This window comes from Prinia subflava, chromosome 28 (assembly GCF_021018805.1).
Source record: "Prinia subflava isolate CZ2003 ecotype Zambia chromosome 28, Cam_Psub_1.2, whole genome shotgun sequence".
NCBI lineage: Eukaryota > Metazoa > Chordata > Aves > Passeriformes > Cisticolidae > Prinia > Prinia subflava.
This window is the reverse complement of record NC_086274.1, coordinates 221,353-237,501: the sequence shown is the minus strand read 5'-3', so window position 1 is coordinate 237,501 and position 16,149 is coordinate 221,353. Positions and strand designations below refer to the sequence as shown.

At 47.1% G+C, this 16,149-nt stretch overlaps 1 protein-coding gene across 1 annotated transcript; it reads right to left on the bottom strand.

Moving 5' to 3' along the window:
• Positions 1 to 3,789: 3,789 nt before the first annotated feature.
• LOC134562510 (phospholipase A2-like) lies at positions 3,790 to 15,081 on the bottom strand. Its single transcript, XM_063419939.1, has 4 exons — positions 14,867 to 15,081; positions 11,593 to 11,758; positions 7,054 to 7,160; positions 3,790 to 4,033 (listed from the first exon to the last, which is right to left on the bottom strand). The coding sequence occupies exons 1-4, from the start codon at positions 14,907 to 14,909 to the stop codon at positions 3,870 to 3,872; spliced, it is 480 nt and encodes a 159-aa protein (XP_063276009.1). The 5' UTR covers positions 14,910 to 15,081; the 3' UTR covers positions 3,790 to 3,869.
• Positions 15,082 to 16,149: the final 1,068 nt, after the last annotated feature.

Here is a 16,149-nt window from a genome sequence, read left to right as displayed (position 1 = left end):
GCATAATTGCCTTTCTGTGTTCCTGAGAAGATGAAATGTATAATTTCAGCACTGTGCCATCTCTGCCATGCTCAGTCCCATGAGCAACCAACCCATATCTTGGGATATCCCATATCCTTTCCTATTCCGAAAGGATATCGGAAGAGCTCTCTTTGCTCTCTGGTGCTGTCTCCCTTGGAAGTAGGTAGGAAGACTGATGGCTTTCTCAAAGCTGTCAGAGTAATTTTTTCCCTTTCAAAAATAAAGTATACAGGCCTGAGTCCCATTAATTCAAGCAGCAGCTTCTTTTGCTATCCCGTAAGGTCTAGCTGTTGAGGGAGGTTTTCTGAGGCAATGGAGTTGCCCTGTCTCTAAAGCACCAGACAGCACAGCAGCTTAGGAATGCTGCTGAGGAGTTCCTACATAGGAATGAAAAAATCAGTAGCTCTGTGGTGCAAGTCACCCTCTGGTGTAGAAGGGATTTCATGTCAGACAGACATCAGCATGATCACAGTAAGCAGCTTCTTCTGCAGCCACTGCATTGCATATATTTGTCTGGAAAACATCTCATGTAGCTCTGCCTTCCTTTCTCCCCCAGGCTTGTTTGGTATAGAAGAATCCATTGGAACCATCATTGGGGTTGTGGCAGCTGGTATTGGAGGCATAGTGGTTCTGATCGTTGTTTTAACCCCACAGCTGAGGAAGTGCATCCTCTGCATGAGACAAGAGTCTCGCCAAAGGTACCTGTGTTTTACCTGAAAGACAAATTAGACGTTTACTTACTTACCTCTGGTCAGACATGGGACCTGGTTCAGGAAATAAGCAGTGTGAAGGAAGCGCTAGCAGAGCTGGTTCTGTGTTCCATCACTTTTTCAAACAGTTTTTTATTTATGTTGTAGAGCTTCACCAATGGGCCTAATGAGTTACCTATAAAGAAAATAGGATCTTCTTTAATTGCCACTTTGGACTAAGAGTTTTTCAATGAGATGCTGCAGCTACTTTTAACAAAGACCAAAGACTCATTCAGTTCTTTTACATTTATGCTGAAGGATGGTTCTTCCTCCTGCCAGCTTTGTGCTTATATCTGTACTCTTGCAATGCTTGTGTACAGAAAGCCTATCATGGCTTAGGTGTGTGAGGTGTGGTTTCTAAAGCCCTACCTAAAGATCTATTTTCTATTAGATCAGCTAATAACGTTGGGAAAACCAGACATTTTCACCACACATGAGCCAAAGAAATGGCCCAAAAAGAGGCTGAGGTACCCAAAAGCTCGCCTGCTTTTTCTGTTCTGTCAACTGGTGTAATTTGCGAGACTGACACTTCATTCTGAAACAAGTTTAGTTCCCATTTTGAGCAACCCAAGACGTGCTATGCGTTTCAGAGCGAGCTCAGCTGACTTTTTGCATTCATTGAGGAGACGTGTGATTTGCACCTCTTCTCCTGGCGCTCAAAAATCCAGCTCAGCCTGATGGAAAATTCCCCTCCCCGAAGGGCGGAAGGTAGAGCTGCTCTTGCCATTCACTGGAGCGCTGCCGCCACCTGATGGACAGCGTGCCATGCTGACACCGGGAGCGCTGCCTCTCACCGGGGAGCATCTTCCATCCTTTACTGGGAAGGGCACTCCCTTCCATAGGCTGATGCTGCCCACACTGCATCATCCCTCTGCAAACGCTCTACATTAAGAGTTCTCTACTTCTTTTGCCAGAAAACCTCGGAGGAGTTTATTGTGTTGTCCTGACACTCTGTTGCTCACTCATTCTCTCTCCTTTCCTTCTTGCTCAGCATAGCTTGAGGTGCAGCATTACAGGAGCCACTGGGATATGAAGCCTGCAGGTGGAACAACTTCTGATGACCCACAAGCCAAAAAATGGAGTTCTAGATGGAATAAAAGCCTTTGCCTCTACACGTTGACTTTGGTGTTTTTATTTTTGTTCACAAGCTTCTTTTTCCTGCAGCTTTGACAGGCACAGTGGCATATTCACCATCCTCCTGCAGCAAGGAGCAAAGCAACGTTTTGTGTTGAAATTTGTATTACCAGCTGCTGAAACTCCACTTAGTTTGGCTGCATATCTCTGAATTTAGACTCTGATGAGGCACCCTGGGTTTTCCTGTGCCATCAGTTCTTATTTTATAGGTGCAGTTCCAAGTTTGTCAGCTGAGTTTCTGCAGAGACAAAAGGATCCCAGCCTACCCAGGTGCTCCAGGTGCCCATGTCATGTTAGCACTACCCAAGGAAATAAAAACATTGCTTCTGGGGGTGCAGGTGTGGCTCCTGTCTGTCTGTGCCTGCTGCCAAAGAGGCTCCTGTCCTGTTGGCTTGCTCCAGCCCAAACGCTTGAGACAAAGATGCAGAGAAGGCCCACTCCTACATAGTTATCCTGGCTGAAAGAATGGGGTTTTGGTTTCTCTTGCCAGAAGGAAAGGTAGCATTTGAACATAAGCCTCTAATACCCTTTAAAAAAATGAGAGATGAAAGATTTGCATGACAGCACTGATGTTCTCCACAGCCACTGTTTCGTGGTGTGGCAATAATTGATTCCCAGGCAGTCAGTGGCTGGGGGACATGCCAATATAGGAGACCATCTTCTGTATGTATCAGAGAGCAGTGTACCAGCTTTGAAGCCTGTGGAGCAGTGAGTATATTCTTTTGCAAAGTGTGGGTATGCCTGCTAGTAAGTAGAAGTGAGAAATCCTTGCTGACCTTGCAACTGCAATTGCACAGCATAACTCTGCTTACCCTTGAACACAGCTCAGAAATGTCTCCAGTGCTGTGGTGCAGGAGGGGTGAGACAACTGGGCTCTAAGCAACCTGGTCTGCTTAAAGGTGTCCCTGCTCACTGCACAGGGATTGGAACTACATGATCTTTAAAGGCTCCTTCCAATACAAACTACCTTATTATTCTATGATTAAAAAAAAAAAAAAAAAAAAAAAAAAAGTGCACTATTTGGTGACAGGAGATGTGTTCCCACTACACCACAGACCAAACTCTCTGTTTCTGCAAAGGCAGATCTTGATCATGATCAGAGCAAGATCTTCCCTTTGCTTCAGCATGTGTTACCCTGTCACAGAATCACAGACTGGGTAGGTTTGAAGGGGCCCCAGTGGATCATCTGATCCAACATCCCTGCTCAAGCAGGGTCTTCCCAGAGCACATGCACAGGGTTGTGAGAGACTCTCACTGGAATATCTCCAGTGAGGGAGACTCCACAACCTCTCTGAGCAACCTGTTCCAGTACTCAGTCACCTGCACAGTATAGAATTTCTCCCTCCTGTTCAGGTGGAACTCCTTGTCTATCAGTTTCCACTCGATGCCTTCTTGTCCCATTGCTTGGCACCACCAAGCAGAGCCTGACACCCTCCCTGCAGTTATTCATGGACACCAATGAGGTCCCCTCTCAGTCATCTCTTCTCAAGGCTGAACAGACCCAGCTCCCTCAGCCTTTCCTCATAGGAGAGATACTCCAGTCCTTTAATCCCTTTGGTCCCTGTTGTTTCTCCAGAGGGTGTCAGGGTAGTTAAAGTCCCCCACCAGAAGTGGGGACTTTGAGGCTGCCTCAAGCTGCCTGTAGAAGGCCTCATGCCCTTTCTGGTGTTCAGGTGGCCTATAGAAAACACCCAAAACAGTGTCACACTCATTTGTCTGCCCTTTTTTCCTAACCCATGAGCTCTTAACTTGCTTGTTGTCCCCCAAAGGCAGAGCTCAATACATTCCAAGTGTGTCTCACAGAGAGGGCAAGCCCACCACCACACCATTCTGGTCTGTCTCTCCTCCCCATAAATCTAGGCCAGATAGAAATTCTCTCACACCATTGTTAGGTCTGGAAAATGAGGAAAAATTTTATTCCACCACCTTCAGGTTCAAATTGTTAGAATAAAGGTCCTAAAAAGACTATTCTGGCCCCCCAAAGCTGACATGGCAGGTGGGATGAGTGTGTCCACATAAAAAGTCTGGCCAGAGGATGAAGTGTGGATTGTACGGGGCTGCTCCCCAGCACTTGGCTGCTTCTTGGTCACACAGGCACACCATTTTTTCACATCGGTCTGTCAGGTTATCTGCAAAAGAAAATGTGAGCTGAGAGTTAGAGATTCTGTATCAAAGGCAAGAAATAGTTTTAGGAGGACAAATTCCCTGGAAAGCAGTCCTTAGGGATCAAAGGCTGTGGCAGCAGGACCAACATGTTGTGTTGTGAGTGGACCTGACCCTCCCCTGCCCTCTCTCTATCAACAGGTCTGTCCCTAACTGTGACAAAGAGCATCAGAAAGTAGTAGCTAAATGTAAATGGGAAATGCTTATAAAAATCTGCTCAGCACAGAGCACTTCTTGCTTCTAGAACTGTGTGAACTATGAGGGTTTAATTAAGCAAAGCTAAAAAGGAAAATTATTTTATCTTAGCCTGAGGTAAAAATATTCCTCCATTCCTCAGTTGATGAATTTCCCTTCTAACTCCTCCCTCTGCAAAACAGACTGATTTCAAAAGAGAAAACCAGTACTTTGAAAGGAGGAGCCTCCCTGAGGGATATTCAGAAACCTGAAGGCATCAGAGCACTCACCAGGCATCCTTCACTCTTGCTGTATCAGTTGCTGTTGTATCTCTCTGATCACAGCAGAGGAGCCAAGGAGCTTTGCAGTAGGGCCAGGTACCTGATTTTTATGAGCCAGCAGCTAGCAAAGTGATCAAAGTCCTACATGGAACTACACAGAATGCAACTATGTGACTACATTATCATAAATAACATCAAAGCCACTAGCTTAGAAGGCTACATTGCAAATGACTGAGTTGGGGTTAATGAGCCTCATCCCACCTATAGGTGGTTTAAATGCAGCTGTTGGGTTCATAGTATTTCAAAGCACAGTGCCTTATTTATTTGAGGCTGCTACCATGGGTTATCTAACAGCCACAAAAACCTACACCAGGCAAATGTGCCAGTGCATGTGGGCTCCACTCTAAAACCAACTGCAACTGAGTACAGGAATTTTTTCAGATTTCACTGGACTTTGATGGATCAACGCTGAAAAATAAGAAAAGCTCGTGTTTCCTAAGCTGGTCTGAATAATCATGTATTCACTGGTAAAACTGTTTTAAGAGTCAGGGAGGACTTCAGGCCACTTTTTTCTTCGCTACCAGTCTTGCCTGATACTGTCCTTGCCCTTCTGTTCTTGAGCTCTTCCTATGCTGTGCCAGCAACTGTTCGTCAAATGTGAGTACAGAAGTCTGGCTTCATAACATTTCTGTTAGAGAGGAATGATTTTTTGACAAGACCCCACAACTAACAGCCTCTTCTGTATTCCAGATAGCTATTGAATCTGGACCTGCCTACAGGTGATGGCACATCTAGACTGGAGAATATGGTTTGGGCAGGTTTTTTTCATTTTTCATTCAGTTTTTGCACAAACAAAACTACCTAATGGTAACCAAAAGACGAGAAATGCCAACTAAAATGAGTTGCTGTTCATTTTACATGATTTATGATACAGTGTCAGGCAGCAGGCATTTAATTCCTGTTGCATTGAAATGACAGTGCAAACAGTTTTACTTCTAACACTTCTGGACATCATTACCCTGGGCTCAGCAACCATGCCTGGAAATTTAATTCTTCATCTCCTTTGTTTGAATGGGATCAGACATTATACCTTCACATCCCAGCAAGACCTGCTGTGCTGTAGCCTGGGGTAGGAAATTTGCCTTCAAAATACATTTCTGTGGTTCCTCCTCACCAGGGATATCAGGGGGAGTGAAGCCTGCTGAGGGCTTGTAGAGAACAGCTGATGGATGCATCAGGTCCTGCCTAGACATCAGTTAAGGAATTAATGAAATTCATTTAACTTCTGCTTGTTGGCCAAGTCAGAGCAACTGCAGACTGCTGCACTCATATGTCCACTCCCATGGACTCAATGATACATCTCATGTCTGTAACTTGGATTGTTCCTTCACAGCAAAGAGAAACAGGACCTTTTTCCTGTAAAATGACTAGCAGAAAATGTCAGTCAAGTATGGAAATATGGGTAGGCAGGAACAAGGGCATTTGTGCATTAAAGTAACACATTCTTCTTCCAGCACTTTGTGTTTAATGGATTGTTCTGGAACTTGGAATAGAGCAACTGCAGATGTGCTGTGTCCCATCCCCTATCTGCGGCAGATCTTCAGCTGCTGGTGAGGCTGAGGATTGCACCAGTGGACTATGGTTTTCTGATAAGGTAGAAATAGTCTTCTAATGTTCTAGCAGGTAACTTTGATGAGTATGGGGATCAGTTTCACTCTCACAATTTCTTTTCAAACTTTCAAAATGTTCTACAATGGATTTCACCACCAGGGGCTTTCTGGAGACTTAGAAATACGAGTGACAAGTTCTAAGACTCAAGTCATCTGGTGTATGTCAAAACAAACTGTGTGAGCCACTGACGGGCTGTGACTGTGCAATTCAAACCCTCTTGACTGGGTACCAGCTGTAGAGCTGAGCACAGCCCACACTTGCTGTCTGCCTGAAGCACTCGAGAGCATTTGATTCTGCACGGTTCAAAATCCCTGCTGGAACCCCAGGACTGCAGGCTGGAGACCCACAAGGGCAGAGGTGCAGGCTGGCATCCTATTTAACCTGTCTTGCAGCCATGCCAAGTAGCCTGGCTCTTCTCTGGCAGCGCTTAAGGGCAGTAAAAAAAATGAACAGTCCTGCTGGAGGGAGGGCCAGAACTGCAATGGGAAGAGCAGCCCCGAAGACCCACACCTGTGGGAAGAGGCATGCTTAATGCCAGTGAGCAGAAAGTCTCCAGAGAGTCATCTGCACTCCTGCCACACTAAGATGGCTTGTGGACCCCCTCTCCCACTCTTCAGCCTGGGGAAATCTCAGGTTACCCGGAATGGGTTGTGCTGGAGCTCCAGCTTTCCTCCCAGCCCGTGGCAAGGAACAGGCAGGGAGCTTGGAAGAGAAGAGACATTGCCTAGAGCAGCTTTGAAACCAGCTTGGCAAACACAAACCTGCCCCTGGGGCCCCCAAAGCTCCTTGGTGAGCCTGGTGCCTGCGGAGGAGGGAGGGAGGGAGGGGAACCCAGGGGACAGGAGGCGGGCGCTCCTTACCGCACCGCACGGTGTTCTGCTCGCACGCCCACTGGTAGCGCTGCACCTTGGGGTTGCAGCCTTCCTTCTCTGCCGTGTCATAGCAGCAGTCGTGCCTGTGGCAGCACCTGGCAGACAGAAAAAGAGAGAGTCTGGGTGTCCTCCTGCATCCTGCCTCTTGGCACGGACTCCAGGGTGCTTTGCTCACACACAGCTCACAGCAGTGTCCATCCCGGCCTGTCAGCACATCTTCTGTCAATGTATCCTGGCATCTCTGGGACAGCTCACACGTCTCAGGAGCTCCTTAATGCCATATTTACTCCCATGACCACTGTGCTTCTTCCTCTGAGCTTTTGCCCTGGTGGAAGCATGTGTGGTCAAGACATGGTAATCTGGCTGAAAGGGAGCAGAAGTGTTCCTGTAAGTTGCGCTATTGTGGCTCACTGGCTTCGGCTTAGACCCAGCCCAAAACTTGGAATTGGGATGTTTCTTGCCTTCCTCAGTATCACCAAGAAGCTTCACCTCTTCAGTTCACCTGGACATGCCATGAACTGCTTGGCCCATAAAGGTTCTGAGAGGAGGCTACAAATTAATCAGTCTCAATGGTGAAATTCATATCAGTTAACTTAAGAACCTTAAAAACCATCTACATCTAAGGCATTCATCCATCTTCCCTCTATGCACATCTGCACCATAGTTCATATTTTCATGCTGCAGCAATCTAACATAGGGTGAAAATCATCAGATTTGAAAGTGCAGTTGTGTTTCAGTGACCATAGAGGGAATGAGGATGAGTAGCTCAGATTATGACATTTCTCCTATGGGCTAGTCAGTGAGATAATTCTCATTGTCAATTACTTGTGATTTTATAGAAAACGTGACCTCACCTGAATTATATTCTGGTAGTTTAGGGACTCAAATTCCACTGAGAGAATATTCAGCACTTAGAGACATTCTCTGCTGAATAAGAAAGGTTGTTTCAGCTGGAGCCAGAGAGCAGTGATCTCCTGCATATCCAGAGGATATCCTTGCAAGATCACTGTGACTCTACAGAGAAACACTCCACTAACTGGGAAAAATCAAGGCAGGCTGATTTTCCACAAAAAACCTGAAGCTCCAGCAAAGCCTAATCCATCCTCAGGGGAATGATAGGCAGCAGAGCAGGCCCAACACTAGTGTCTCAGGTATGGAACACTGAGCACTGGAGGCTGTGGTCGAGAGCCACACATCAGGCTGAGCTGAGTGCCAGCTATAGGAACCAAAGGTTTGTGAGGTCTGGGGAGTGAGTCAGTAGCCAAATTGGTAAAGCTGGTGTCAGTGGTGGGGGAGCGTGGGGAAGAAGAACAGTGTGGAGGTAGACGGGCAAAGAGAGGCGTTAGGAGCCTCTGAGCAGAGGGAAAGAAATTGCTATTTATGGAGAGACAGGGGGAACAAACAGAAAGAGAGGTAGGAGAAGTGAGGAGAGATACTGCAAGGGACAAAAGATGTTCTGTGCATCAGGCAAGGACAAGCAAATGAGCACTGAATTTGCACAGGCAAATGGTGTTCTAGCTAGCTGTGAGAACTCACTGCTCCTTATCTGGGTTGGCAAAGCCAGGTACATAAACTCTGCAGGACCACAGGATTTGGGGCACAATTCTGCTTCCCCTTACAGCAGCTCCTCCTAATGATCCCCAGAGCTGCAGCAGGGCGACAGGTAGCTTCCTCCAACACAAGGCAAGAAGACGTCTGGCTCCTGTTCTACAACCATGTGAAAGAACTGCCAAGGAAGAAGACTGAGGAATCCTATTGTTGTCCTTTGTCACCTTCAGATGGTCCCCACCTGTCTGGAAATGCCCTTTGCTGCACCTGGGTCGGAGTGGTGCTAAGCTTTTAATAACCTGCTAACATTGGGTTACACCAACACAAGCAGAGGCAGCCTCCAGCACGGCAGAGCCCCGGGCACCAGCGGTGGCAAACAAGCACAGCTGTGTCACCTGGGCAGTGGACAGCCTGCTCATCACCCCTGGGCTACCAGACAGCCCTAATGGCTACGGCAGGCATCAGCTGGCCAGAGCCCTGCTGTTGAGCAAATGCCAGTAAGGTAAGAATTTGTCATCTGGTGTTTGTCACTTCAACAGCACCCTCGTTGCTGTGCATCTCATCAACAACACCTTCATTTTTCCTTTTGCATTAACATTTCGACAGAGGGGGAATCTTGCTCTTCCCTTGGAGTTTGCCAGGATTTAACAGTTGGATGCAATGATCCTAGAGATCTTTTCCAACCTTAATGATCCTGTGACTTAGATGAGTCACAGATGCACCCTGCCTTTGTGGTGTTTTCAGGGAAGTGCTGAGCACCCTCAGATCCTACTCTATAACATAGGAGCTGCAGCAGTCCAGGGAAACAGAAAGGAGAAGGAGAAACAAATCTATTGAACTATGTAGAAGAAATGTCATTATGCCTTGAAGTGATGGAACTGTGAGAGTGGAACAAAAGGGAAAAGGTAATTACTGATGCCACATCAAAGTCAGTATGTGGAATAAACCTTATAAAAGGATTACTCACTCAATGGCTGTTTTTTCTTTTGCACATAAAAGAGAGGTGCTTAGAAGCACTCTAGCCCTGTCTAGACAGATTGACTGAATTACACACAAGAAAATTACTCCTTTTGTAAGGGTCTCTGCAACAAACCTAGAAGGTCAAGGGGGTGAATAATTTCAAACAGTATTTGTCACTCACAGTCAGCATCCTGCCACTCTCCCCCCCTTTTTTTTTCCTTTAGAATGGCAAATATGGAAAATAATGTGGTCACTTTGACAGGTGTGGGGTATTCAACCACACTAATTGTTGCAGTAGATCTTAGTAGCAGATATCAGTATTCCTCTAGCAAACAGAAAATGGAAATTTTTAGGGCTGAATCTAGTGTGGCATTGCTGACTCTTCCTAGCTAAGAACCTAAATAAAACTTTTAAGTTTTTCTACAGCAGCCAAGCAATGCAGCTAAGGAATAGTAATGAGTGTACTTAGAGGGTCAAGCTTCCCTTTTGCAAACTCTCTGATATTTTGAGGCATTTTCACTTGCAAAGTCTCATTTTCTGCCTTTAGGATAAAATCCTAAAATACTCTCTGGAATTTAAACAACAGCAGAAACACTGGCTGATGAACAAGTGGCCATATTTTCCTCTCTCTTTTTCAGGAGTGCTGGCTACTTACATCTCCCAGGGTCATATAAATTTGGACGTCAGTCAGCCTCTGTGGAAAACAGAGGTCACTGCTCAGCCCTTCAATAAAACCAGTACTTCAAATTTGTGAAGTCATGTTTTACTTTCAAGGCTTTATTATGAAATTTGTTAAAGGATAACAGAAAAAAACCAAAAACAAAAAAACCCAACAAACAAACAAAAAAAATTAAACACCTTACAGACACAGCTGTAGATAAGCACTGTGATAAGCAGGTCAAGAGATATTAGTGCAGTTACTCATCATTTGTGAGGCACATATTGGCTGTTTCATAGATGAAATATTTCACAAAGAGAGGAACATGATGAGAGGGCTTTGGGAGTGGAACATCTCACTGCATTAATGAAGACAGCTCCATTAATCTTAAGGGACAGACAACTTCTCTTTCATGCCCACAGAGATCTTTAACCTTGAAATTTTTTCTTCCTTCCCCACTCCCCCCTTTTTCTGTCACTCTAATTCAGCAAAATCTGCTTTTATAGCAACCTGCAATGTTTCCAGCAGCAAGGTGTTCTGGAAAGCTCAGTTTCCTTCCCAGAGAGCTGCAGACTACCTTCACCCCTGCTAAAAGCAGAGCTTGCTTACTAGTAGCACCTGGTCTGTTGACTGTAGATAGACTTGTGTGCTTTGACTTTGATATTTCAAACCTGGCAAGATTGCAAATACCAAGCTCAGAGCACACAAGAGGCCACTATCCTCAGCTTTACTCTCATTTACTCTCTTTAAATGTTGATTGCACAGTACAGGGAAGAAGCCTTTGATTGCAATACCTCTGACACTTGTTGGGAATAACAAGCCCAACATCCTCCCCACTAAGAAAGAAAATGAGAAATAACACCGTGCTCTCCCTCATTGTTCTACCTTGATTCAATGTGAACTAACAGCCAATGCAGGCAACAGGTTTGATTACTCCTTGCAACGATAAGGATTTCTTCAAGAGGACAAACAGTGATATTTGCATTGCTTCCATTTTAGGGACCTGGGTGAAATGACCCTCCAAATATCTTGGGTTACACTTCTTTTGTCAGGCAGGGTGTGATCGCTATGAAAAAAAAAAATGCAGCTATTTCAATAAATTACATCCTGGTTTCTCCTTTGCTCTCTACCCCACATAGTACAAGGTCCTGAAAGCTTTGGTGTCATCCAGAAGGAGGTTAAGCCCTCATTCAAATCCCAAGTGATACATGGGTCACCACTCACAAATCCCCAGTGTGTTCACATATACTAAGTTCCCTGCCCACAAGGCAGCAAATGAGTCAGTGGATCACAGTAGCACAAACAGCAAAAAGCAGCGAGATCTGCACTGCTTCTGGACTCACAGCTGAGCTTTCTCTTACCAGTCTGTTTTATCTTTAGGCCAGCCTCGTCCTCCCAGTCCACAGTAGCACCCATAGCCAATGTATGCCAAGGGAGACCGTCCCGTGCCGCACGTTATGGCTCCAGCCAGCTCAATGATCCCTCGCGTGTGCAGTGAGTGGGACTTTCCCAGAGCACCTTTCCAAACTGCAAAAACAGGACACGGTTACACACAGGCATTAAACATGCCTGCTTCTGATTTTCCTACAGTCCTTAAAGGGACATGGTTTTCATTTTGACTGGTTGGTTGGGGGCAACCCTGACCATCTAACTAGTCATGACATTCAGCTGGCAAGGGGTACTCTGCAGGGAGCTTTGCCTGAGGTCTGGGATAATCAAAAGGTGGATGCAGAAATACTCAAGCATGTTATTTCTTCCACAGGAGCTCAACTCAAGCAGGACTTACTAGTTCTGGAGTACTAGAGTGTGGTTGCAGCTGCACTGCACCAGGAGCAGTGTCCCTGGTCTTGCACATCACAGAGCCCAAGCTGTCAAGCTTTGCAGGGTCTGTGCCAGCACCATGCAGGGCCACCTGGGCTTCACTGCACCCCAGAGCTCCCAAACCTGGGACAGTTTTCCAGCTGTGCTATTGTCCTGACCGGGACATGAAGCAGCCGAGTAGAGCCAGGAAACCAGACCTAACCAGGGCTCTGTGGAAAGAAATGAAGTTTCTACGTTGCTCTTACATTATCCAAGCTTCCCCTACTATTCAGGACCTTTTAACCTATATTCCAGGTGGCAAAACATCCTGATAGTCCAATTAATCTGCATAGAGGTACAGCTACATGCCCTTGAGCCTGTAGAGTACACACTTTGTCAAGGACAAAGTGCCTCCATTAGATAAGATGGATGCATAGCTGCTTTCTCTTGGGACTCTGGAAGTGCTGGCAACACTTGCATCCACTTCCATTATAATGTTCCACCTAAGTCATAACAGGTGGGCAGCAGTAATTTGGGGAAAAAAGAAGAAAGGAGCTCTGTGTCAGGTGGTGTGTGTGGATGGCCACCCAAACCAGTCTGGAGATTGTTGAGTTACAAGTCTTTTGAACAGTGTCGTGATTTCGCACGTTAATTTGGAACTTTTTTAGAAACCACAGGCTCAGTCTTGCAGTAACTGTTATGGAAACCAAGAGCACCCTGCCCCTAATACTCAAACCACTGCGATGCTCTGTTGCAAACGTTGCTGCTTCTCGTGCTACAGTGACAAATAGGAGCATTTCATGCCTGGTTTTACTGTGAAGCATCAAATGCACTTTGCACTGCTCCATCAGCAGGATGAAAATCCTCAGCCCAAAAGCCAAACCCATCTGCTCATCCCTCCCTTGCACAGCCACTCCAAAATCAAACAGGGGGACTTGCCAGCATGCCTGGATGGAGAGGGAGGTGGCACCTGGAGCTGGGAATTCACCACTGGAGTTGCTTTGCCACCTGCCCCTGGCTATTGCAGCACCCTTGACCTCTTCGAAGTGTTGTGCAAACACGGGCTAATTAATCCCCTAAACCACCCAAGGACTCAATACTATTATTAAAACAGTTGCTTTCCTTTTAAAACCTAGCCTCTAATCCCCTTGCTTGGGCCTCTTCCCTCATCTCCTGGGCTAGCTTGCTCCCCGAGACCAATCCAAAAGCCAGTGAAGATCAGGAGGGTCTCTGCCCATGAAGGACAAGGCAGGGCTCTGCTCCCTCTCCCAGCCTGACCCCCGGCAGGAGCGGGTGCCACATTTTCCCCCAGGGATTGACACCTCCGGCTGTCCCGGCACAGCCTCTGTCTGCTTCCTGGGGCATTCCTCGGGGATTAAAGGCACATTCCTGAAAAAGTAAGCGGCTGCTCACCTAAACACTACTTGAGTGTTCAGGTTTCGTGCTAAAAACACATTGGATGGGTTTTATTGAGAACTAAAGAGACGACTTATTTTCCTGGTCTAAACAGCAAGGCTCTAGAGTTAGCAGGGGGCTCAGCTCCCAGGGGAAATCACAAGTAGTGAGCTGCTTTGGATCTGGGTGTATAAATCATGCTTTTTCAACCTGTTGCAGTTTGCAGACCCTGAAAATGTTCCAGTGGAGACAAAAACTTCTTTGTAGGAATCCCAGCCTTCTGACAAGCAGCTTGAATGGTTTTTTTAGCTGTCTCTCACTGGCCTCTTAAGCCAGGACTGCTGGGCTTGGTCTGTTGGCCACTGGCTGAAAATGGTTGAGGCTGGTGTAAGGTAACCTCATCCAGAAGAAAGGCCATTCTTCTTTTGGGGATATCTCTAGGGATCAAGGAACTGTAATTACAGTCCAGAGCTGCTATGAAAGTGGAAAACCCCAAAGGAAATTGAGTCCAAAAGACTCAATTAGCGTGCTTAGGGCTGTGTGTTCTGCAAGAGGCACCCAGGCAGCCTCTGATGTTCCTGTTCTTTGAAAGCTGTCTGGGTTTTGAGCCAGCAGCACACTGCTGCAGCTGAGAGGTCAGCCCCAGCAAGTACATTTTTAATATTCAGGTGCACAGCTAATAACTTGACCAAGAACTGAAATTGCTTTCTCTGTGCTAGGCAGCCGAGCCAACACAGTCAGGAAAGCCTTGAAAAAGTCTGAGTCTCCACAGCAGCCTGCTCCTAGCCAATGTCCCGTTAGCAGCGTGTCCAATCATTAGTTAAACTACTAATGGAGCACCTCAGAGAAGAACATACCTGCAGAGAGGTGAGCAGGGGTGAATCTGACAACTTAGCACTATTTCCTGCTTAAACTGGCAGCCTTTGCTGCAAATGAAGGCAGGGGGTTGTTTTTTCTCTTTTAAAACTCTCCTGCAGGTATAACCTCAGACCAGTGCCAATTTAGTTTTGTTGCCTCTGTGTGTAGTGGCTTTATGTTAGCAGTCATTTATGGCTTTTATAAACAGAATTTTTAAAAATTATTTTAAATTCAGTTGTGTTGAATGCTCACTCCATGGCCACTGGTATAAAAAAAAGGTATTTCTATGAAACACAGACACTAACAACTCTGTAGCAGAAAACTATTAAAAAAGAAGAAGACCCGTGTTTATACAGTTTATGCAAACCATAGCTGGGGCTGGGAAGTGAGGCAGGCAGGCTGCTCACTTACACAGCCCCTCACTGCAAAGCTGAGGACGGTCCAGTGACACTTTTTTGGCCAAATCACACGGAGGTGCTGGCACGAAGCACGCCGAGCTGATGGCGAGGGGAGAGGCCGTCCCTGGGCAGGGGGAGGCAGGGCAGGGCAGAGGGGCCGAGAGGAGGTACAGGAGGTACTCACCTGCCTGGAGCAGCAGCAGCAGCAGCAGCAGGCGGGGGCCCATGGGCAGATCGCTCCCACGCTCGGTATCGGGGGTTCGGCTGCCGGCGCTCCGGCAGTGAGAGCCTCGCCGTGCTGCCAACTCAGCCGAGGTGTGGTTGTACTCAACAATCCTCCCGGGCTGCTGCCCCAGGCTTTATATACACACGGCTCCGCGCCCGTCGGCAGCGAACCACCCTCTCCTGCGCTGCCCCGAGCCCAGCGCTGGCCCCGCAACAGGAGGAGAGGGCGAGGGCTGCCCCTGTTTGCCCGGCATCGCCTTTGGGAGGGAGGGGCTGCTGCAGGGCATTAGGCTGGTGGCTCTGGGACGGCCCAAGACCCAGGCACTAAGCCGGGCTCCTTCTTTAAGCTCTTTGCTTACAGACCCTGGTTAACCTCTGAGAAGTGAAGCCTCCAGCCGGGCTTTCTGTGGCTTGGGCTCGCTGCTGTGGCATTCCCTTGGCAAGGATTTTCTCCTTTTATAGATTGCTTCCCAGGGTATTTTTTTAAAAAAATATTTTATTTTAAGACTGATTATTTTCATGTTTAAAAAAGAAAAGACAAAACTATAAAAATCCAACAGAAAGAATACTGTTAAGTGCAAGCACCTAATTATAAACTGACCAGAAGAGCTAATTCGGCACCACTCTGAGGGATAAATACCCTCCTGGCCTGTTCTGCACCTGACTAACACCAATAGATCTCTTGAAGACTCGTCTGTCTGCAGGTACCAGCCACGGTAGAATTCCAGCAGCTGACTCCAGCCCACTGGGGCTCTGGTCAGCCAGATCCAGGGGTGGCCTCCCTGTCACACAGCCTCTGCTTGTGTGGGGTCACAGGCAACGTGGGCAGGAGGAATGGCCACAGTTATTTTGTCTTTGGGCTTGAAATAGCTTTAAAACTCCTGCTCTCCTTGGTACAGCAGCCACCCAGCTTGTTGGGGTCCGAGTATCTGCGCCTTCCCTGGTGTGGGCATGAAGGGCAGGGTGGGCTGCTCTGCTGGAGTGGGAGAGCAGGGCAAGAAGACTGCTTGCCCTTCCCAGGCACAGCCCAGGACTATCACAGCAGCACCCCTTGCCTGAGTTCTACATGCTAAAGCTGTGCTTCCCTTCTGAACGGCATGAGTTTAAATATTTGCTTGCTACACATTGGTAGTCAAATCAAAGGTCATCAGCAAGTCGTTTATGGGGCTCCCTTCTGCTGGGGTCCGCCCCAGTGCAGCTGCCATCACTCTTTGCCAAGCAAGTTTTCAAGATACAGTACAT

Bases quoted from the DNA above. Each gene is read 5' to 3' on its own strand.
- LOC134562510 (XM_063419939.1), bottom strand. From the start codon at position 14,909: ATGGGCCCCCGCCTGCTGCTGCTGCTGCTGCTGCTCCAGGCAG. The intron at 7,161-11,592 runs GTAAGAGAAAGC...TCTGTCTGCCAG, and splicing joins CCTAAAGATAAAACAGACTG to GTGCTGCCACAGGCACGACT. The intron at 4,034-7,053 runs GTAAGGAGCGCC...TTTCTTTTGCAG, and splicing joins GCAGAACACCGTGCGGTGCG to ATAACCTGACAGACCGATGT.